At 37.2% G+C, this 24515-nt stretch overlaps 5 protein-coding genes across 5 annotated transcripts; 3 read left to right on the top strand and 2 right to left on the bottom strand.

Annotated features, from left to right (window-relative positions):
• The first annotated feature begins 1191 nt into the window (after positions 1–1191).
• Positions 1192–2664, top strand: LOC113279207. The gene is made up of 2 exons (XM_026527908.1): positions 1192–2083; positions 2135–2664. Exons 1-2 carry the CDS (start codon positions 1192–1194, stop codon positions 2662–2664), a joined length of 1422 nt encoding a protein of 473 aa, XP_026383693.1.
• Positions 2665–8455: 5791 nt separating this feature from the next.
• Positions 8456–10982, top strand: LOC113281965 (tetraketide alpha-pyrone reductase 2-like). The gene is made up of 6 exons (XM_026530880.1): positions 8456–8657; positions 9091–9263; positions 9347–9535; positions 9657–9819; positions 9908–10097; positions 10204–10982. The coding sequence occupies exons 1-6, from the start codon at positions 8552–8554 to the stop codon at positions 10343–10345; spliced, it is 963 nt and encodes a 320-aa protein (XP_026386665.1). The 5' UTR covers positions 8456–8551; the 3' UTR covers positions 10346–10982.
• Positions 10983–11143: 161 nt separating this feature from the next.
• LOC113281964 (pentatricopeptide repeat-containing protein At3g25210, mitochondrial-like) lies at positions 11144–12803 on the bottom strand. Its single transcript, XM_026530879.1, has one exon. The coding sequence runs from the start codon at positions 12613–12615 to the stop codon at positions 11365–11367; it is 1251 nt and encodes a 416-aa protein (XP_026386664.1). The 5' UTR covers positions 12616–12803; the 3' UTR covers positions 11144–11364.
• Positions 12804–13506: 703 nt separating this feature from the next.
• On the bottom strand, positions 13507–17214 carry LOC113281967 (signal peptidase complex subunit 3B-like). The gene is made up of 6 exons (XM_026530882.1): positions 16980–17214; positions 15172–15219; positions 14966–15028; positions 14475–14528; positions 13987–14073; positions 13507–13894 (listed from the first exon to the last, which is right to left on the bottom strand). The coding sequence occupies exons 1-6, from the start codon at positions 17208–17210 to the stop codon at positions 13769–13771; spliced, it is 609 nt and encodes a 202-aa protein (XP_026386667.1). The 5' UTR covers positions 17211–17214; the 3' UTR covers positions 13507–13768.
• LOC113281966 (carbon catabolite repressor protein 4 homolog 5-like) lies at positions 17193–21935 on the top strand. Its single transcript, XM_026530881.1, has 14 exons — positions 17193–17516; positions 17601–17764; positions 17851–17916; positions 18029–18081; positions 18613–18694; positions 19070–19116; positions 19429–19510; positions 20231–20323; positions 20436–20468; positions 20581–20678; positions 20808–20940; positions 21185–21270; positions 21370–21454; positions 21616–21935. The coding sequence occupies exons 1-14, from the start codon at positions 17219–17221 to the stop codon at positions 21682–21684; spliced, it is 1389 nt and encodes a 462-aa protein (XP_026386666.1). The 5' UTR covers positions 17193–17218; the 3' UTR covers positions 21685–21935.
• The last annotated feature ends 2580 nt before the right edge of the window (positions 21936–24515 follow it).

The following is a 24515-nucleotide window of genomic DNA, read 5'->3' on the forward strand; positions in this document are numbered from 1 at the left end:
GGGAAAGACAAATAGGAAGAACAAAACTTTCTCAAAGATGATTAATTACCCATTCAAGCTATCATTTAATTTAAACGAAGAAAAGGGTGGATGGGTACTCTACAAGGTTATGAATGGTTGTCATAATCATCCTCGTCCGGAGCATCTTGAAGGACATTTCATGGCGGAAAAGCTAAATCCTAAAGAGATGGACAAGGTAGCTAAAATGAGGAAAATGAATATTTCACCGCTTCAAATGCTTCAAATTATAAAGGAGGATAACAAGGATAACCACTCATCTTTGTCCACCATCAACAATGCAATTGAGACAATTAAAAGGAAGGAATGGAAAGATAGAAAAGTAATGCAACAATTGTTTCTTTTGGCCCAAGAGAAAAACTATGCGGTTCAAAAGGATGTGGATTCGGAAGGAGAGATAACACAACTCTTTATTGCGCATCCGACGAGTGTCCAACTGGCTCAAAGCTTTCATCAAGTTCTAATAATGGATTGCACTTATAAGACGAACAAGTACGAGATGTCATTGTTGAATATTGTTGGGAGTACTTCAACAAAGTCACCGTTTACCGTGGCGTTTTGTTTCTTAAGAGATGAGCAAGAACCTAGTTACATTTGGGCACTACAACAAGTTAAGGCAATCTTCCGAGGTGATGATATCCCCGGGGTTATAGTGATGGATAATGATGTCGCGTTGATGAATGCAATAGAGGAAGTGTTCCCACTAGCACATAATATGCTTTGTATGTTCCATATATGGTGTAATTTGATGAATAGGTGCAAGCCAATAATTTTTCCACCCAAGAAAATAGGATATGAAGAAATTAAGATGCTACCGGAAAAATAAAGAGCGGATGCAAAAGAGAAACTTGAAAACAATAAGATGAAAATTACGCTAAATGGGTTGCATTCAACGGTGAATGGGAAGCATTGTGTTGGTCGCTTACCGAGGAAGAGTATTATCTAAATCTTGAGGGTTTTATTGCCCATTGGGATACTCCCGATTACCCCGGTGTTGTATCGTATGTTCTTCGCCAATGGTTGGAACCATACAAAGAGAGGTTTTTTTATGCCTATACCAACCAATATAAACACTTTGGGAATCAAGCGACAAGTTTAGTTGAGTCGGCTCACCACCGGTTTAAGAAGAGTCTCTTTGGATGTGTTGATAACTTCGTAACCGTGTGGACTACTATGGAAAATTACTTCAAGCGCGACATTGATAGAATCAAAGAGAAGTTCCAAAAAAGCCGTATATTTAAAATGAAAGGAAAATATGCCGACAACCCATTGTTCAAGGGGATCCATTACAACGTATCTCGGCAATGTATGAAGTTGTTGATTATAGAAGTCGAGTTGATTGATAAGTGGGAAACCAAGGCGGATGAGGTGTGTGTATGTAACATGAAGAAGTCTATGAGACTACCTTGTCGCCATATGATAATCAACTATGAGCATAGCGTAATCCCTTTAAGCGACATTGATCCATTTTGGAAGCATCTAAGTTTCATCCCTCCTCTAAAGGAAGAAGAAGCCGAAGAAGAGTTTGGTGATAATGAAATGGGTAGAACCGTACTAGAGATGTATCGTGGCATGAACAAGCTCCAAAAAAAAATCTTTTGGGATGACATGAGGAAAATCATATATCCACAAACGCAAGAGAATGTTTATGAACCGGCAAAAGGCAAACTGAAAGGTAGACCAAGCAAAAAAGAAACTAAAAAGCAACTACGAGAACATGCAAAGGTGTTACGTAAGAAGAAAAGTGATCAAAACGAAAATACTAGAGATCCTTGTAGCCATGAATATACCGCGGCAATGTACTTGGAGAAAACCAAGAAACGGGGTAGGAGTATTGAGGAGAAAGGCGAAACAAGTGAGCGACATTTGAAGAAAAAAGGTCTGATGTGTCCATCACAACCAAGACAAACTTCTTTCGTCGACGTGAAGCTTAAGTCTCCAATGTGCCCCATCCAACCATATTCCCTATACGTGAAGGTTGAGGCTCCAAATAAAGACTATTTGAATGAGATACCTATATACATTAGAGACTATGTTATTTCCACCGACGACGTTCCTTCGGATGGTAATTGTGGTTTTCATGTTGTGAATCAACAACTTGGGCCTTTCATCGAAGGTGCGAAGCGATATAATGGGTGTGGAATCACTCATATAAGGCAGAGGTTGTTGTCCAAACTAAAGGATAATCCGGCCTTTTACAAGACAATGTTGTGGGATCGTGAAGGTAATATCAATGAGGAATTTGTTAGGTATCAACGTCGTCTTCATGGGGGCCATCTGATTACATCGGATTATTGGATGAGCATGCCTATATGTGGACACTTAATCGCTGATGCATTCAATTGTGTGGTTCATTATTTCTCAAAACATGCAAGTTTCACCTTCACGCCGAAAACAACCTTATGTGTCGAGAAACTCAAACGAAGGAGATGTGTGATGGCATTGGTTAACAACAACCACTTTATAGGCTTCCAGTTAAAACCCGATTGTCCATTGCCTCCAATATGTGCAACCTCTTATTGGCCTGCATTTAATGCGGATAGAATGTTGGGTTGGTGTATTATGTACGAGCCTAACATGGAGATGTGGAATGCTTTGAAGAAGTCGGAAGAAATTGTGAAATTTCACTTGATGATGATTAAATAACACATGTAATGGAACTAAGTATGCTTATCAATGGATATGTTTTTTGAAAAGTTTTATTAGTTTTTGAGTAAATGTTTGTAATTTATGTAGTTTCCAGAAGAGAGTTAGGTTGGCGGATTCAAATATCGAGTCTGCCGAATCAAAGTTCGGTGATGTCACAAAATTCACCAGGTAACCGAATAATAGGTTCAGTTACGAAGATAAATATTAACAGGCTACCAAACTGCAGTTCAGTAGCTTAACATTTTAACTAAGAATTTGACATTGACGTTCGGTTAGGAAATGAAATTACAAGACATTGTCGAACTTTAATAGACAAAAGTTCGGTTTTGGAAGTGAAATTACAGGACAATGTCGAACTCTTACAGGACTTTCCAAAATCAAATCACGTACCATCTAATATCCGAAACGCATTACGAAAAAGTCTTTAAGGAGGCGGAAATGATATTCATATTTGAAATCCTTTCTCTTCCACCTTCGCCATTCGTTTTTTGATGTTAAAATGATTTCACCGAATCCTTCACCCCTAAGTCGATACCGCCTTACAATACGAAATAAAGCCATAAATTCCACAACTCGTTCTCTAATATTTTCAAATCGAATGAACAAAGCTAATTGATCACAGTTATAGGGGTTTGTTGTGTCTATGGTGAATTCCTCATGAATTTTGCCCCAATAACTTTGACTCATTCTTCCATTCATTCTTCGTTCTTCACCCCTCTTTGGATAGTATAATATGAAGTTCCTGCAAAGAGAAAGATCTTCTACTAGAGTAAATTTAGGAGTAGTAGCTGCCATTTTTAGGACATTTTGAAACAAAACGTTAACCATGAAACACATATATATATACCACTTGGGTGTATAACGGCTATAAAATTAGCCGTTACTTGATATATAGTACATAATTTTAAAAGTATGTACTAGATTTGTGTCAAATAAAGGATATTTAAATTTCAAAATAACTAGTTCGGTGAGGAGTGAAAAATTTGCGATCTAGCCCAATAATAATTTCGGTTGACAGATAAACACATGTCGTCACCGAACTTATTTGTGGAGGCTCACAGCCAAAGTGATCATATATACGATTCCAAAAACACTCCAAAACAAACCTAAGAATTGGTGTATATGATTTCTGCTTTACTGGAATCCCTTTTCAGACATGGAAAACACCAAAAATTTGAGTCTCCATAGTAGTGTTCGGTGACCTATAGGAATTTGATCTTCCAACGAACTTTTTGTTCGTTTTTAGCATAAAAAGTGGATATAACCGAACTTTATAATGAAGGCTCACAGCCAAACTGAACACATATATGATTCCAAAAACACTCCAAAACAAACCTAAGAGCTGGTCCATGTGATTTATGATTCAAGAGAATGTCTTTTCCAACATGTCAAATAACAAAAAATTGAGTATCCAGATAAGAGTTCAGTGACCTAAGCTATAATGATCTGCTAACCGAACTAATATCTATTGGATCAAAGCTCACTGCTTCATCCTACATATAATTTCGGTAACCAGTAAAAATATAGCGAGGTAACCGAACTGGGACTTCGGTAAGCTGGTGTTATTTTACTAGGTCACCGAACTCATAGTTTGGTGATCAGTATTTTATCGCAGGTTACCGAACTTGTATCTGTATTTCAACATTTCATTCTTATAACATTGAAAACACAAACCCAATAAAAATTGAAAACACAAACAAGTTTCTAAAACAAATATAAAAGTGTTATACATACCAAATTACGAAATCCTCAAGTAATTGTTTAAAAAACACAAACACACCAAATTAATCCATACGAAATCCATAACTAAGACGTTTTTTGAAACTAAAATCATACGAAGTCACTAACGACCACTTTTACGACCTCTCTTGCCACCTCCTTGTTTACCATGAGTTTTGGGACGAACTTTCTCATCGCTTGGGGTTTCGTCTCCTCCACCGGTTTCGTCCACAGCGCGACTTGAACCTTCACCTTGTTGTCGACCCCTCTTTAATTTCTTACACCTACTTGGCTCCATCATTCTTTTAGTTATGAGACCCTCCCACTGCTTGTAGTAGGCGGTTTGTTCTTTTGAATCCATCGGCTCTCCAGTTTTGATTTTAGTCATCCATTGCTTCAACAATTTTGAACCCTTCAACACCTAATTCCAATATTAAGCACTAGTAAATATTTTTCCAATAGTTTGAAACAACCGAAATGTATAAGAGAAAGAAATTTTTCCGACCACATTATCCCATAACCTTTTAGCTTCTTCTCCACAAATAGGCACCTCCTTCTGAGCTTTCTTAGCCTCCCTCTCCTTTGACTTTGCCTTCGCTGCATCATATATAACTTGTTGTTCTTTATTTATCACAAAACGATGACTAATTTCTTCATAAAACTCCATATAATCTTCATCACAAGCAGTTACATCTCCCTCACAAGGTACAAAATCAGCTTGTGTTACGTGGTAGGTAGTAAGTGCATTCCAATGTGCTACCGCATGAGTTGGTTCATGTTTTGGCTCAAAATACTTATCGGAGTTCTTTGTTCCTTGAACCTGCAAAGTGAAATTTTCTTGCTCCACGTCGGGATCCATTTGGACGCAACAAAGTTGTCTTAGTATTCTCCTTGGATTATATTTTGTGTAGCCATTAGGATGCCAAATTGGTTCATAGTAAGGCGCGACTTGAGAGAAAGCATTCACTTCTTCTTCATCTACTGAGACATCATTGGGAGGGTCGTATGGGTGAAATACCACATCGTTCACCGTAAGTTCATCCAATCTCTCCCTCAACTAAATCAACTGCTCTTCTTTGGACTTCTTTTGTGCGTCCAAAAACAACCACTTTCCTGCTGTAGGTTGGTCATAGGGATAAGGTTTCTTTTCTGAACCCAATCCCAATTTAGGGAAGTGGTCGTAAATCCAAACCTACAAAAATATCCACGTACACGAAAATTTAATTGGAAGTAGAAAAATTTAGCGAATAATTTGCTAATTAACAATGTAGAAAAACTCACCTGAACAAGAGTTAAGTAACCTCCAATTTGATTACACCTAATCCTCGACTCTTTGCTCATCTCTTCTAAAACAAAAGCAAGCACACTAGTGGCCCAAGAGTAATTGTTCATCTCATCGAGATCCTCCAAAAGCCGTAGATAATGTGCATCCACCCTATTTCCAGAAGTGTCGGGGAAAATGACAGTTCCTAGCATATATAACCAATAAGCGGTGACATGATGCCTAAGGGTCTCCGCGTCCATCACCAACTTTCCTTTCGCTACCTTCTTTTTGGTCTCAGAAAATTCTGCCTTCAACTTAACCAACTTGAATTTCTTCACCGTCTTCTTTTTTGCTCCATTTGCCTCATATGCATTATACTCATCGCCTTTTTTAGGGGACCTCACTGAACATCTAAACTCACATTGAGACTTTCTTGCATCCCATCCTAGACATTTTTGAGCCAGTGCTTCAAGAGCTTCATAACTCATCGAGGGGTTGTAGCCTTCTCGAAGACATTTACCTTCCAATGGTAGGTCGGTGATATTATGGCAATCATCGGGAGTAATTGCCATCTTGTCGAATGGAAGATGCATTGTATATGTCTCAGGATAATGCCTCTCGAGAAATGCGGATATCGCAACAGCGTCAAAATAAGCATGTGCTAACTCAATAGCTTTGTATAACACACATTCTTTAACCTTCGCTTGAAACTCGGAACACTCCTTAGAAAGATCCCATTTTGACGTTTAATAACACGAACTGCATCCTTATGATCCTACGAAAAGAACATAACACTATTAATACTTGACGAAACATCTCCCAAACCAAAAAATTACGTTTTCTGAGTTAAACCAAAAAAAAATTACGTTTTGTTAAATAATGAACTTAAAGGATACCTTTGTCGCATAGATCTTCGCAGCCCATGAGTGTTTGTACTCAAACAATGTTGCCCCTCCATCATTTGGAGTACCATAAGTTGGGTCCACTGGATCCAAACACAAATTATCAGGGGGAATGTGTGAGTATCTTTTGCTAGGCGGCTTCGGCTTCCTTTTCTCCACAACAGGAACAATTTCTTGCTCTTCTTCATCATCAGGCTCTTGCTCCTCTTCCTCCTCTTCATCGTCTCCCGCCTCTTCATTGTCTTCCTCCTCTTGTCCTTCTCCTTCTTTGTCAGATCCTAGTTCTTCTTCGTCTACATTCTCAACATCTTCTCTTTGTTGTTCAACCTCTTCATTTTCTTGCTCTTCTTCATCATCAGTCTCTTCTTCATCATCATTCTCCATCACCTTTTCATTGACATCTTGAATTACATCACGAACATTATCTTGGTTGACTTCGGGTAACAAGACCCCTCCATGTTTAGCATTTGTGGTACCACGCTTTCGGAAATCTAAATGTTTTGCTCCGCGAGGGGTGGGAGTTTTCAAATCCTCATCTACTTGTTGTCTCAATCTTTTTCCTTTGTTCCTAATGAATAAAAACCAAAGTATTAGCTAAACATAAGAGAATATTGTGTTATCAAATGAAATAGGAAATAGAACTAAAGAATAAAGTAAACACAACACTTAACAGACAATAGTTCGGTTACCTGAAAAGAAAAAAAATGCAAGGAAACCGAACTAAATATTTCAAAAGTTCGGTTAGCCAAAAAAACTAACGCCAAAACCGAACTCAGTCTTTACCTTTAAAAAATTGAGTTCGGTTACGAGAGTTTTTTATGCGAGCACACCGAACTAACTATTCCAAAAGTTCGGTTACTGAGACAAATTATCGACAAAACCGAACTCATTCTTCCAAAGGAAATATCGAGTTCGGTTACGAGAAATTTTTTTGCGAGCATACCGAACTATATAGTTCGGTAAACAGATATTAGTCTTATAGTTGCAAGCACACCGAACTGTTCTTATTTTGAAAGTTCGGTTATCAATTATAGGGTTACAAAAAACATTCTCCTAACCGAACTATCAACTGTAACTGCCATCTTGAATGGGTTTTGATGATTTCTAATTGATTTCTTCAACAAATAACGAATTGAAAAGAATGGGTATAAAGGAAATTACCCGCGGATTTGCATTTCACTTGAATCGGACTTCTGTTTTGCGGTTGGATGATTGATTTTGCCTGTAAACGGTTCTTCAAGTTCTTTGAGCTTTAGCAATTCTTTTGGGAGATTCACTATATGTGGGAGTTCCGGACTCAATCCTGGTTGTCTGGGTGTGTTCTTGGCATGCATTGCTTATAAAGATTGATTAATCGACGATGAAATTTTTTCGAATCGACGATTAACGTCGATGTTGCGATGTTGACGAAGAAGAAGAATAAGAGGAAGAGGAGGAAGAAGATAAAGAAAAAAAAAGAATCAGTTTTGAAACTGATTTTAGGTTTTAAATTAGATTTTAATTAGGGTTTAATTAGTGGGTTGGATTAGTGGATAGTGAGTTAGATTAGTGGGTTATTAGAGTTAGTTATAACCTTAATTAGAATAAGGACAGATTAGTCTTTCCTAATCTTTTAAGACACCCCTTATAATGTAGGGATGAACATTTATATCACAAAGTAGTCCCCATCCTTTTTGAGTAGTCCCCAAAAAATCTTCTGAGTCCTGACTCCTGACTGACGCACACAGAGAACACCGGGCTTTGTATAATAATAATTTTATTATTTATTTATTTTTGGTGCGGAAAAGGTTGAATTAATTGAGAAGTACAGTGCGTGATGCATCTAACACAAACCAACAACTCAGTCACACAATATTTAATTTGAAGACTCACTTTCCCATGTGGTAACTGAGATCCCATTTATGTTGTCTAGTAGAAAGAGCAACAGTGCAGTATTTGCTGAAGCAGAGTGGGGAAAGAGAGAGAGGAAGAGTCGGAAAAAGAAACACAGAGAGTGAGAATGGCTGAGTACTGTGTAACAGGAGGGACTGGATTCATAGCTTCATACATAGTGAAAGGATTACTTGAGAAAGGCCACCGAGTTAGAGCAACAGTGCGAGACCCAGGTTTGCTATTTCAATCTCCTTTTGGCAATATTGCTTCTTATGAGAATCTTCTTGGTTTATTTTTCATCATTCAAAATATGAGAGATTGGTGAGAAATGGAAGTAATAAATGGATATACATGTCAAAATTGCGCAATAATATTAACTGGTATGGTGTATTAATATCAGAATGGGACTATCTCTGTTTTGTTGTCCCCTCCCCGGAGAGACAAAGATAGGCACCAGGATGAGAGCTGACCCACTACTAGTAAGCAAAAAAATATTTATGATGGACCAGTCATCTGGAACTAACAATGCAAATTTCACAAAGTGACCTAAATGAATCGGACAAGTTACTTACGGACCTGTGGCTGTTCAAGCTCCATATAACTACACATTGTGCATCTTGTTTATCTGGTCTTCGTTCACTTTGTTTCTCATTTTTTCCTGGATAGACAATGTGGAAAAGGTTGGATTTCTTTGGGAGATGGCTGGAGCTAAGGAGAGACTAAAGCTGGTTAAAGCTGATCTTATGGTTGACGGGAGTTTCGATGATGCTGTAAATGGCGTAGATGGTGTCTTCCATACAGCATCCCCCGTCCTCGTGCCTTACAACAATGACATTCAGGCAAATCTCTGACAAAACTATGTTTACTAGTTGATGTGAAAGACTTATCATGTATAACTTGTTGCCTTGTTGGCTACTGACAGGCAACTTTGATCGACCCAAGTATAAAGGGTACAGGGAATGTGTTGAAATCATGCTCTAAAGCAAGTTCCATTAAGAGAGTTGTGCTTACCTCTTCTTGTTCAGCTGTCAGATACCGCTCCGACGTTCAACAGGTTTCCCCTCTAAATGAATCACACTGGAGTGATCTCGAGTACTGCAAAAAATACAACGTAAGTTTCTCCTGATTTTTGCAGCAAATAGCAAATTGAAACTCAACACTCCAACACAAACATAAACCAACATCTTAGTTAGCATAAATAGATATTGTCGCTTAATATACCTAAACTGCAGCTATGGTATCCTTACACGAAGACGTTAGCTGAGCAAGAGGCTTGGAAACTGGCCAAGGAGTGCGGAATTGATCTTGTGGTAGTGAACCCATCTTTCGTAGTGGGTCCGTTGATTGCTCCCTCTCCAACAAGCACACTTCAGTTGATATTGGGAATCATTAAAGGTTACAATAATATATCGCTCTCTTGATCTCTTTTTACCTGTGAAAGCCTGGTTTTACTCGTGAGTAACTTGCCCAATTTCTTGATTAGGAGTCAAGGGCAACTATCCAAAATTTACAGTGGGATTTGTGCACATCAATGACGTAGTTGCTGCCCACATCTTAGCCATGGAAGAGAGCAAAGCATCAGGCAGGCTTATATGTTCGAGTTCTGTGGCCAACTTCTCAGAGATCATAGAAATGCTCAAGTCCAAGTACCCATCCTATCCATTTGAGAACAAGTGAGTAGAAAACACATAATATCAAGAACAAAGCAATATCACTCTATAATTTGTTAATATACGGTACAAGTTTTTCTATGTATGTAAGTTGTTTATATCATTGTAGGTACGATGACCGGATAGGAGATGATAATCCACATAGCATGGACTGTAGCAAGATTCATCAACTGGGGCTCCCTTCTTTCAAAACTATACCTGAAATGTTTGAAGATTGCATCAAAAGCTTCCAAGACAAGGGGTTTCTCTGAAGCTCTCTCTGCAATAATATTATCTCAACAATTTCAACCAGTTGCAAATTTATATTTGCGTGGATTGTGTTATGTTTCCCAGTAATAATTGTTGCAGCACCTGTTAGCTTAAGAATAAACATTTTGATCTTTTAAGAGACGAAACAACTGCATCCACACTTTATTGCAAACTTTGTGATGCATGTTCTATTTGCACTTGATACAGAGTACAAAGTAAAATCTTCAACATCATGGTATCACAAACTATGAAACTAGACACGCACATCTGTTCCATCGGGAAGAAAAAGAAAGAAAGACATTGCTGCTTTATAAAAAGACGATTGTTCCACTACCAGACCTCAAAGTACACATAGACCAAAACTGACTTTGAGAAATAAATGGGTCACCATAATTCTCCTCGACCTGGGAAAGAAACCATGGATAAACTTTTCAGAAATCATTAACCATTACCAGAAAATGGGATAATGTCCGCGAACTGATACCCAAAAGGAACATTGCAGTTAGAGCAATTAGGCTAGAAAGCAATGTCTAGAACCTAGACTTATTTTAGAGGACAAAGAATACTGTACACAATGATCTGAAAAGATTAGTTTTTCTTTATATTCAATCCGCTTCCTAGTAGCTGAAATTCCTTCAAGACCCAGATTGCACCCCAGGTGATCGTTTTCCTCTGACCAAAGCATCTGTAGATGCCATCATTTTGTGCAGACCAGGAAGTCGATCATGAATATGCACAGATCCAACAAACACCTAACAGAAGTATGGTAATTCTGCTGTCCCATTGTTTTTCCATCCCCCTCAGTCCAACATTTTAAATTAAGACTGGCAAGTCCAAGAACCCACATTCCATTTGAAAGCAATTCAACCAAATCATTCAAAGCTTGTCTATCAAGGATTTAAAATCCTAAAAATCGTATACATGGAGAGACTCAAAAACCTTGATAATCTGTTATGAAATCTAAATACGATTGCACTGGAACAAAACTCTGAACACACAATTACAATGCATTAATGATCAATTACTCTTGACTCACAAAATGCAATCCATTCAGTATATTCTTATAAGTTCTATCCCCCATTGAACCCTGCTTCTTTCGCACTTCCTCCAGAAGCTCAAAAGCCTCATCCTCCTTTCCTTCCCTACAAATTCCTTCGAGTAAAGTCTTATAAGTTAAAAGATCAGGAACCATAGAATTTTTCAACATGTCAAACATAATCTCAGTAGCCTCTTCATATCTTCGCTCCATCGAAAGACTACAGATAAGAATCATATAAGTGCTACTAGTAGGAACTAAACCTTTTTTTTCTCTCATCTCCTTATAATAATCAACACCTTCACTTACTCTTCCTTTCTCACATAAACCCTTTGCAAGATAACTATACGTATACTCATTTGGTTCACATCCATACAACCCCATTTCTTGATACACCTTGATCGCTTCATCCATATCCAAACACATAGAATAAGCTTTTATGATATAATTCAACGCAACAGTATCAGGAATCACACCTGAAATCTTCATTTGCTTAAGCAACGACCGGACAGCATGCAAATACACATAAGAAACATTCAACTTACTGAATCTCCTAAGTATAGTATTCAACAACATTGTAAATGTTTCTAATGATGGCTTACACTCTTTCGAATTCAACAATTTCTTATAAACATCAAAGGCACGATTGAACAAAGGTTTCCGCGAACAACAATACTGAATCATATAATTATAAAGAGGTAAATTAACAGCACAAGCTCCAGCAAGTACTTCATCAATAAGAGTTTCTGTATGTTTAAATTGTTTCCCTGAAGCTACAATTTGTATCATGGTAAGATAAGTGATATGATTGTGTTTGTAATTACGCTGTAAAGCACTCCACCTGAAGATATCTAGAGCAAGATCAGGATCTGATTGTGATTTAAGAGCCTCATTAACATCATCAGGTGTGAATTTAGGTTTTAATTTATCAACCCAAGTCTCGAACTGTTTCTCCATTGGAGTTCTTGTTTTAGTTCTAAGGTTAGGGTTGAGATTGAAGTTATCATTTGATTCTAGCTCTGTTTTCACTTCAGCTCGGGTATTATGGCGAATGGAAAGACTAGTGGAGGTAGATATATGACGAATGAGAGAAAAATTGGGAGGGAGATTAGGGTTTTGTTGTTGTTGTCGTGTGACTGAGAGAAGAGTGTAGAGTTGAGATTGAGAGATAGAAAGCAGAGCCAAAGCACGAATTCGTGAGAGAGTTGAAGATGCAACATACCTGGCTATCGCCATTTTTCTGCAAGGGGTTTTACAGGGGCTAACACCAGGTAATCGAAGGGAAAAGAAGAGAAGATGAAGAATGCAGAAATGAACCCACCAGTTTCAGTTTTGAATGGTTCCAAATTCTAGGAGTTCTGCATTAAATCCACGCTATAGCGCGGCGGAGATATCCCTAGCGCCGCAGAGTACTGAGGGATATCCTCGAGTGTTAATTGTGTAATGGAAATCAAGTTTTGTACGAGTTCAACTGTTCAAATACCCCATTTAGTTGGCTTCTCTTGGAGTGCTGGAAAACTAGTGTTTCACTTCGAGTACCGAACTACCAGTACCATTAAGCTCTACAATGAACCATGGAACTGGTCGCGAAGGAACGAAAAACATACTAAATGGATGTTTGTTTGGGGTTTACATTTGCAGCATTGCACTCCATTAATGGTGTTACCATGTAAGATACAAGTTCCACGGAAGGACTTGACGGTGGCGGTAGAGCTTATACATCATACATATTTTGGTTGTGGGTTTATTTCAAATGCTATGTACGGGTAGGAAATTTGGCTGCTTCAAACTATGGCAAATGCATTACTCTTTTTTTTGTTAGAAAACTTTGCATGTGCAAATACTGGATGGTGCTTGGTGCACTTTTCTTAAACCTAGTATTTCTTTTCAATACAACAAATGACAGTGGTGGCAACGAGATTTCACCGGATAAGTTGCTAGAAATGGAAATTATGGTATCGGTTATTCTTCCTAGTCAAATCATTATCAAAATCTTGCAATTCAAAAGTTGCTATCAAGCACCCGGAAATCAGATTTTGCCTATGAATATTTGCATATACCAAGCACAGCCGCAGTAACTTGGAATTACTGGTGTAGCGTAAAAAGAGCATCTCCACCTGCACTGAATTTGTGATGCACAAGAGATCAACTGTTCTTTTTTATCTTTTTCTTTTTTAACAAAAAAAAGAAGAGAGAGATCAACTGTTCATGGAACTGATCAACACTACACTGAATCTGTGATGCATAACAGTTAACATTCTTGTTTTACCCGTCTCACTATGGGGATGATCAAAACCCTACATGGGGAAAGCAAGAGAATCTAGGAGTTTCTACATTGCTTAAATGAACTAAAAAACTGTGACAAGACTATTGCAAACAGGAAGACATACTATGTGTATGCTTCAGGTAGACGGAAGTCAGACATTACCACCTGCTTTTCAATTGTTTTACCTATCTTTGGCATAACATACCAGTGGAGCACAAACTTGATTTCCTTACCACGAAGATTGCTTCCCTGAATAGTAAATCAATCATTACAACTCTAGTAGAGAGATGGATAGAATATTTCAACATTTGGGCAAGTATAAGGCTTAGTACAAGAAATACCTGATCTATCAAGGAATACTTGGTGGTGACCTGGGTTTGAATATTGGCGTGGTCCTTGTCCAAAATTATGTGATCCCACAATGAGACCTGAAGACAAGCGAGAATAGTTGGGATCTAATCAAATACTGGAATCATGTGAAAACACAAAAGGATAAAACCAGCTGCCAAACATAATAAACACAATTTCCTGTATTTTCACAATCCATTAAAGAGAACAATAGAGGTATGAAATGGCACAGAATCTAGAAAACACGGTTCATCTAAGCTAAATGTCAAAATGCATTCCAGCAATAAACTCAAGAAAATATCACAATTTTCTCCTTGGAATTTTTTCGCCTAAACTAGAGCCAGAAGTTACTTTATCGACTGAAACAAGCAAAGATGACGTCGAGAATATCTTAGACATCTAAGTTGGCACAGTGAATTTGGTTGAACACATACATGATCAAAGCAAAAGTTACATAATAAGCAATTGGGTGGAGAGTAACCTGATTAACAGAATTCTTAGCAGTTTCATACTCAGCCGCTACAAAGACAAAAGCCTGAAAACAAAGTGAAGTTAATGACAAAGGTCAGTGTCAATTACCGTCGTTCACAAAAACCATTATGCACATAAAAATACCAAGTTGATATATCAGGAAAGCATCTGGTTTGTAGCTACGTTATCAGAAGGGCCGCTATTTTAGTCTTGTACGGTCATACACCTAAACATTTCAAACTTTTGTGAGGATCAATTGGCATTGCTGACCGCACATGACTGGCTAGAACTATCACTGTTGGAATCTAGTTCCGAAAAACCCGTACTAGGGATTTTTTTCCCCTGTGCCTATAAGATGGATTCACAATCGATAACATGCACAAAAAGGACAAATCGATAATCCAACCTCATATCCAGGATCCTAGCACTCAAACCCATCTATCTATGACTGTAGAAAGTGAAATTATTGAACTATAATACAACAGAAGAATTTGTGATTACCTGCTTCGTGTTCCACGTAAACGCTGATCGTAAATCCATCGAAATGTTCAATGCTAAGATGACCTGTTTAGCAAAAATACATATTAAGATTTCAACTACTGTGGCCTATTATAATACACAGTGAAAAACAGTAACCAGCTCCGAAATGTTTCCTAGATAGGTATCACTATATCACAAACTGAAATCAGAACGCAGTACGACATCACCTCATCGTTTCCACTCAGCTGCTTCCTAAGTCGATTTACTTTCAGAACCTGAAAAGACGCAGAACGATTTAATTAACTGAGTCACAAAACACAATCTTCCACCAAACAAAATTAGGAATTTAAGACAGAAGAAACAGCACAAACGGCATGTAGGTCATCTCATACAATATTTTGGAATACCTAAAGCAATAGAATACAAGGACATACTGTTACGAGTATGTTAGTACTTATTTTTAAAACAGTTGCTAGAACATTGCGTTAAAAAATGCTGCAATCCCTTGCAACTGTAGACCTCCGGGAAAAAACTTAGCAGCCATCACAATGCTTTTGTGTAATTTATAATCCTGTCTACGGAGAACTAATCGTGCGGCAGACCACCTAAGGAATTCGAAACCTTCAAGTGGACGTATTTTAATTGTGGGAAGTTTCATATTTGAAAACTTTTGTTCTAGCATATGCACTTTATACTGACTCCTTTGATTTTGGCTTTCATACAATCAAGGCCTTCTTAACTCCCTCCTCTTTTTCAATTAAACAAAAAGAATACAAGGAGATTATACAACAATAGTGAGTCCTTTCCTTCAAAAACATACAACTACCTAACTATATCATTAAGAAGAACATTTGTTGTAAACAATGAACTTGAGGACTGAAAGATTACAGCACAGATCTTCAACAAATAACCATTAGGTCTTTTCCTATGTGCTGATTTACTGATCACTCTTGAATCAAAATGCCAGAACAACTCATACCAGCATTTGATAAACAAACTTCAGCTAACAATTGAAGGAACATGAATATAAACAAAGAGAGTGTTTAAGCGCCAACGTCTGAGAAGTTTCAGCAGGTCAAGCTTTAGGGTTCAGGGTCTCGATCCTACACTGATATACAAATCACTTCGATAAGGATCTCGATCCTACACTGATAAATGATAAATCTTTTACTTGTTCTGGACACTTTGAGATCCAATCAATAACTGGTTAAACGCTAGATTAATCTTGATCACTCACTTACGATTTTCAGCCTTTCTTTTCCAGTAAGTATTCATTTCAAACCAAGGCACAGAATAAATCAATCTGAATATATAAATAACATCAAAACTATGCCGTAACTCAACATAGTTTGATAGCGATTCAAAATAACAACAATTCTAGATTAAGGAAAGACATCAGAGATGAGAAACTTAAAAGTGATGTTAACCTCAATTTAGGTTTGGTTAAACTGAAAAATATTCCTTTACATCTTTGGGATGACAAAAGTACAAGTGTCGTAACTAGTGTTCTTAGGAAATTATTGTTAATGGATACATTAACCTCCAACAAGGGTAGGTACTCATTTGCAAGAGTTCTTATTGAAATTGAGATGAAATCTCATGGAGTCTTTCTTTGCTACCATGGATGGGAAATCAACAACTATCACTGCTGAATAATCCCAGAAACCTCTTTGTAACTCGTTCCCTAAGAATGCAAATGAAAGCAAACTGTTCGACATTCCGCAAACTTAAAGATAAAGAACATAGAATTGCGCAATCTGAATACCTAAACTACATCATACTGCAACCTAATTCAGCATGGTTTTGACATCAAATTAAAACAACCATGATCCACATTTGGGAATTTCCAAAAACAAAAAAGAAAAGGGATTTACACAAACAGGATAACCTAGACAGGGAGACACCCACAATTCTCAAACAAATCTTTCATGTATCAAGAAAAAAAATAACAATTACCCATGATTTATTTCAACAAACTAGTTCGATTTTCAAGCATCAAACGGAAAAAAAATGTAGGGTTTGTTAGTGATAATACCTCAGCATGAGCGTTAACAGGAGGACCTTCTTCATTGAAGTTACTGGAAATTGTTGTAGTAAGTATACACAGAACAGCTAACAGTAATCCAGAAAATGTAAGAATAGTATTCAAACGATTCCCAAAAGAATGCATTTTTCCAAGCCGCGAGCGATGTTGCAGACGAGTCAAAGTTTCCCCTTTGTCTGTTTGATAGGCTGTTATATATATTTCTCCCATATTCCGCCGCATATGAAATTATGTCAATAGATTCTGGATATATACACCCCAGTTTTACTCTTTTTCTTCCCCACAACTCTTGCCCTACACAAAGGATGCAGCAGCAGCGGGGGCGCTTCTTCTCTCTGATGGGAAAGAGGAAATCGAGATTTTCTTCAACATCACAAGAAGAAGAACTCTTTACTTCAAGTTCACTCAAAAAACCACACAAAAAGAGGAGGAGGAAAACAAAAGTCAGTCAAGAAACAACACAAACTAGGACTACTAGTAGTGATCGTCAATGGGTTTTCTCTTCTCATGATACTTCCCATCTTAAAGGTACCATCTTTCTCTATGGCTCTCTATTTCTATAACCTAAAATCCAGCTCTGATTGAACCTATTGTTATGTTTGGTTTTTGTAGATAAGGTTATTATAGTTTCATATAACATACTGGGTGTTGCAAATGCTATCAATCATACGGATTTATACCGTAATGTCTCCCTGGAGTTCTTAAACTGGAACCGACGGAAAAAGCTAATTCGTGATGAGCTGAATGAGTATGCACCGAGTATTATATGCTTTCAGGTTTGTATTGTGATATTGCATTGTACTGTATGAGATAGTTGGTGTTGTTCTTATGCTTCAATTGACCAATTGACTTATCTCTGTAGGAGGTTGATCGTTTTTCGGAGTTGGATGAGCTTATGCAATTAGATGGTTACAAAGGTGTTTACAAGGTATTATTAAAATCATAGCTTTGTAAATATGTAATGGAATTGTACTTAGCAGTTTTAGGTAGACGAAATGTTTGAGCCTTATTGTGTGTGTGTGTGTTTCTGTTTACTCTAGGCTCGTACAGGAGATGCGCCAGATGGGTGTGCTATATTTTGGAAAAAGGAACTGTAAGACTCTTTTGCCAACTTAATAAAAGTTTCTTTTTGACCTTGTTGATGGGTGAATGTGTTGTGTTCTGTGTTACTACCCAGTGATTGGGAGTTGTAGTTTTCTATTCATACTATCCTGTGTGATGAGAGTTGGGAATAAGAAATAAATTAGTTTTTTTGCAAAACCGAGAGCCAATTTGTTAGGGACTTATCATTGTAGAACCAATAGTACGTGTAGGAGGATTAATCTTCTACCATCACTTAATCCAATAGAGTTAATTGAATTCTTCCACCAGAGTTGGATTGAATTCTTCCACCAGATTAATCTCCCACTAGTGAAACGATAACTTTGCTGTAAATGCATGGTCCTCGACTCCTCGCAACTACAAAGCGCACTTTTAAAACAGCGTAACTGAACAGAATGGTTAATTGTTCTAGAATTTGCTAGTAAACTGCTATATCTACCATTTAATCACTTTATATGTGTTTGTTTGTTTGTTAACCTCAACTTCTCATCATGTAACGTTTCGCAAGTGATGTGTGAATCAGATTTACCCTTATGCAACAAGATGAAATAGTATTTCGGATGTTTGACATGCGTGAGAATGTTGCCCAATTTTGTGTTCTAAAGGTAAGCCGGATTAGATCCACATCCACCTCTCTAAATAGCTTTCATAATGTTCCATTTTTTCTGTATTTGAGAGAGACGTTGTAGTTTTGCACGCATAATCTTGGTGTTGTTTTCAGTTGGTAATTGGTTGGATTATGCTTACTTCTTCATTTTCCATGAACCAATTTATTTATGCATAATACTCCCACGTTACCATTCTATCTCTGAATGTGTCAAATTAAATGTATGCTAGTGTCAGTGTATCATGTTTGGAGGTCAGCGAAAGTTTTACAGTTTGCCGTGAATCATGCTGTTTATGTTACAGCTTATTTTACTCCACTTTATCTAGGCTTCTCATAGGGTGGCCAAAACTACTTATATTCACTTTTTATGCAGATGAATCCTAGTAATTCAAATGATGATGTGGACGCCCAACTGTCACAGTAAGTTTCGGTGGACTTCATTATATACCTAAGCACTAAATTTAAGTCTAGATTTTTGAAGAAACTAGCATATCCTCACTAAGAATCAGTTTTCTTGATTACATGAACCTAGGTCTGACAAGTATATCGTGTTTAGGGTATAAAATCGCACTTATAATTTTCTTACTGTGTAACTTTTAGTTAGATTGAAATTATGAGTAGGTTAATCTGTGCTAGTGAAGGGTGTTAAAAAAACACATCCCGAGTAAGTACAGTATTGGATTTGCATTTGATTCTCTAAATTTTGTAACTGATGGAAATTCTATGAATTAGGACTAAGCCTACTCGGTATATACTGGTCGGAAATATACATGTGCTCTTCAATCCAAGGTGTGGACATATCAAGCTGGGTCAGGTAAAAGTGAACCATCTTTTTCAAATGTGAAATTCCATTTCTAATTGATGTACGATTAATGTCACCCTCAGTGGAAGGATAATGCATGGCATGTACCATATGTAGGAAATAAATGACATTTGATTTGGTGTTGTACTCCTGAAACAAGATTTAGAGGGTGCGTTACATACTGTTATAGTTTGTGGATGATACTGACTTTCCATGTCACAGCTTCCTAGGCTTGATTACTCAAAAGCTGTGTTACAATGACGCCTTCTTTTTCCTTCAAATTTGGCCGTGTCAACACAATTGACATTGGTAACCATGTCCAACATGCATGGACACAGCAGTGGCTCTGCTAGCCATTTATATTTGGGACATTGTTTTATATAGCTTGAAAATGGAATAAGAAAGAGAAAGGAGAGAGAAGACTGACAATTTTTTCTCGAGAAGAATATACGAAACATTTAATCTGACCTTAACCCCTCGTATCCCCATTTTTAGAGTTCTTAAATCACTGTGTCGGACATCGGCACTTATACCTATCTCGTTGTTAAAAAGCTTTTAAGATACTAGGATTATAAGCAATAAAGGACAAAAAATCAGGGTACTTATTGTATGGTCTAAAAGTTGAACGATGCCTAAATTTATTTCTCACTAGAAACCACAATTTGTTGCGGTTCTATTACCTTTTTTGGCACATTGTGTAAACCTCAATAGGATTTGTCAATTATTTTGCAGATTCGATTATATATCGAGAAGGCCAACACCATATCACGGGAATGGGGAGGTATACCAATCGTGCTTGCTGGCGACTTCAATAGCATGCCGGAGGTGACATCTCACTGTATTTTCTTCTTGACAAAGTTTCATATTAGGTCTGTTAATGCCAATTAGAATTTTCTTCACTTGTTAACGGGGCTATGCTTTAATTTTCATGTGCCAGAGTGCAATATATCAGTTTCTAGCTTCGTCTGAGGTGAGCTTTTGTAATAACTTCTTAAACCTTGTTATAGTATTGCAGTGTATAGGAATACTCATCCATTGGTTTCTGAATCAAACATTATAACTTCATTGCCATTAAATAACAGTTGGATATCCAGCTCCATGACCGCAGAGATATGTGCGGGCAGCTTGATAATTCGTCAAGTTGGAAAACCATAAGATCACATTGGGCATATGGAAACAGGTTTTTAATGATCTTCTTTATTTATTCATTTGCACCTCCTTAAATGCTCTAACAGAATAGATGCAGACATACTGGCTATAGAAGCTACATTTCTTTCTCTTATTCTAGTAAATGACTGCCTGGACTCAGTTGGCAAAGGCCCATTTCAACACCATCGAGATTTAGCTGGAGCAAACAAGAATTAGAGATTGCAGCTGGAAGTAGTAAAGCCACTTGCGTTCAACACAGTTTAAAACTTTCCAGTGCATATGTGGGAGTTCCTGTAAGATTTCTGAAGAATATGCATATATGTTGATTCACTGCATGTCCGATTCAGTTTGTAAAATTTTTTATTTTCTTTGATACTCTGTAAATATGCACTTGTATATTTGTAATGTTAAGCGGATCCGAAATCTATAATGTATGAAAATGTTTGTAAGTTTGCATCATCCATCCCTGCGCATGTTTAGCCATCAAAGCTTGGCTGTATAATTACATATGGTAATAATTCTTGCACCTCTTTACAGGGAACATCCAATACTAGAGATGGATATGGAGAGCCACGGGCGACATCATATCATTCCAAGTTTAAGGGAACTGTCGATTACATATGGTAATCAAGTTATACTCCATATTTATATTAAGACTTGCTTTCAGCTAGTTGTATCAGAAGTGCCTTTTGTGCTGATTTTTATTTGTGGTTTATGTGTAGGCATACTGAGGACCTTGTTCCAGTAGCTGTTCTAGAAACCTTGCCGGACAACATTTTAAGACAAACAAGAGGACTTCCCAGTGAGGTACTTTGCGTTAACATTTCTCAGGCCACATCTGTGAAAATATCTGTGGGACCTCAATACACAGCTTCCACACCTAGTAATCTTCTGAGGATAACCTTTGCATTTTAGACCATCATCTTATTTATCCTGCTTCATTATATCCTTCTCTTGTATCTTTGCAGAAGTGGGGCAGTGATCACCTGGCAGTGGTTTGTGAACTGGCCTTCAAGGACAGTGACCACGACACCTGATTAAAGATCATATCCAAGTAGCCATGTCAACAACCTAACGAAATGTCGCTTTGGGTACCTATTTCCCATCTTTTTCTCTTTAGGCAAATAAATTTTCTCACATACTTACATAGTTAGCGCCCCACCTTTGGGACCTTGTACAGAATCAAACAGGCCTTCGATAAAACTTAGGCTGTTCCTGCGAATGGAAACAAGCTTTGTATAATTTATGTTTTAATTTAGCAATGACGATAATGATTCTTGGACTGCTATTTTTTTTAAAAATGAATTATTCTCTTTATATAAAGATATTGCTTTAAAATTAAGGAACTGATTTTGTCCAACAAAAGTTGAAATGAATACAGGCCCAAAACTAATCTGAATGATGTCTAATTAGTAGTAGTAGTAGTCATAAAACTCCATCGAGTTATGATGGAGACAGAAATAATTTGGTAACTCTAGCCAACAAATTTGGACAACAAAGTAGGTTCTGTAATTTTTCTCTTCAGGTAACTCACAAGTAGGCATTATTGGACAAGAAAGTAAGTAATTGGAATGTTTAAAGAGTAACCAAAAGCTGAAGATTCCCCTTGGCAAATCTTTGGAACCAAAAGTAATTTGGACAACGGCATTTCTTGAAAAATGATGCACCCAAACCGCAATAAAAACGGCAAAAGAAACCGAGACAAGAATTACTCTCGGTGGGTCACGCACCCACGTTATTAGCAGGGGATGCTGGTTTTGGATCCCGGTATGTGAGAATCGGTTTATCCTGTCGTCTGTTGAGCATTTGTGTTTCAACGATCCTACACTCATCGGGGGATTATCGCGCGTAAGAGAAAAATCAGAAGGGGGTGTTCTTGGGGTGAAACACACTCCTTTATTATCTCATGCGGGATAATCCCACCATATGCCAAGAATCATTTTTTTGTTTTTTTAGAGCATCTTCAATGCAAAGAATCAAAGTCATTCTAGGGGAAGGTCCGGTTAACATCTTTTTTGTGGGTCCCAGAAACAAATAAAGTTTAATCATTTTATCTAAGGTACATTTTTGATCCCGAATGTCTCTTTAAACAAACTTTATTTAATTTAAATATAAATTTAAAGACACACTGATGATGCAGACTTAAAACTCAAGGCCTTATTTAGTAAATTTTATTTAAATTTACACACAAAATGATGGTGTAGACCTAGAGCATCTCCAATGCAAGGGGTCAAGGTCTAAAAATTGCATGCCACCTAGGATTTAAGACCTTGTCCAACAAATTTTCCTCTCCAATACAATGGTGGAGGTCATAAATAAAGGTGACATGGTTAAGTTGGGGTAAAGGAGAAAGTCTAAATAAGACTTTCTTCATGACCCTGGGTCTTAAATCCACATCATCTTTTGTTTCTACATTTAAACAAAAAGTGTTAGATAAGACCTTGGGGAGTGGAGGTGAAATTTAGGTAGAGAGTTTTATCTTTATTTTTTATTTTCATGTACTAATGACCCACAACCAAAAAGTGTTAATAAGACCTCCACATAGAATAACCTTGATCCCTAGCATTGCCATGTCATCTTTCTTTATGACCTCTACCCTTGATTGGAGATGAAAATTTGGTGGAAAATGTCATAAATCATATGTGCCATGTCATTTTAAGACCTTTACCGCTTGCGTTGGAGATGTGATTTTATTAAATGTTTCTAAAACAAACAGAGAGCGCATGATAGTCTATAATAGAGGTATAAGAAAAGTCACGACAATAGTCTTACATATGACTAACAATAACAGTAAAGGAATAAAAATAATAGGTAAAATAGGTACTTTAACACTCTCCCTCAAAATGAAGTAGGATTCCGCATCACTTTGAACCTTAACTTAGAGAATAAATAAAAATTTATCCGTTTATTAAAATATCAGCTAGTTTCTCAGATGACCGGATAAATTGCATAATATCACCATCTTCAAGTAGTTTTCTGATAGAATGGTAACTGACTTCTATGCGCTTAGTTCTTGCATGAAATGCTAAGTTGAAAACAAGAAATTTGGCTCCAAGATTGTCACGATAAAACTTGAATGGCTTAGTAAGATAGGTTGTCTATTCTTTAAGTAATTGAGATAGCCACATAATTTCGGAAGATAGTAAGCCGACTGCCTTGCCAACTTCTGCAGATGACTTGTTGCAACTTCTTAGATGACCACTAGATTAATGAATTTCTCGAAAAAATACAAAATCCTGAAGTTGAACGTCTAGTATGTGGACACCCAGCCCAGTAGCCCCTAGTATAAGTGATATCACCTGTAGATAGAGTAATACCAACAACAAGTCTTCCAACTAAGTATCTAAAAATGGCTTGACAAATAGAAGAATGAAGTTTGTTGGAGCATGCATGAACTGTAACACATAGTTCACTATAAATTCATGTCGGTCCTGGTGAGTATTTCGTATTGCAGTGCTCCAGAATTCTGAATTATATAGAATCAGGGACTGGTGTGCCTTCAAGAGCAGACAATTTTTTCTCAGTAGTGACTAGGGTGTTGCAGGGCTTGCAGTCAAACATATTTGATCTTGATAAGATATCTAAAGTATTTTTATTTTTAGTAAGGACATCAAATTGAGGGTAAGTAGTCACATCAGCTTTAATGTCATCATTCATGGCAAAGCAGAGCCAAGTTGTTAAATAAGAGAGGGAATGAAGGTATTTGAACTCCAAGTGAGTAAAATATCATGAACATGGAGAAGTAAGATAGCAATATTACCGTAATTGTTGTAAATGGACATAGATTGATCAGCGCCTTGATAAATCCATTTTGAAATAAAAAGACACTAAACTTCTCATATCACGCTCTTGGGGCTAGTTTGATGAT

The sequence above is a fragment of the Papaver somniferum genome, chromosome 5, assembly GCF_003573695.1.
Source record: "Papaver somniferum cultivar HN1 chromosome 5, ASM357369v1, whole genome shotgun sequence".
Lineage (NCBI taxonomy): Eukaryota > Viridiplantae > Streptophyta > Magnoliopsida > Ranunculales > Papaveraceae > Papaver > Papaver somniferum.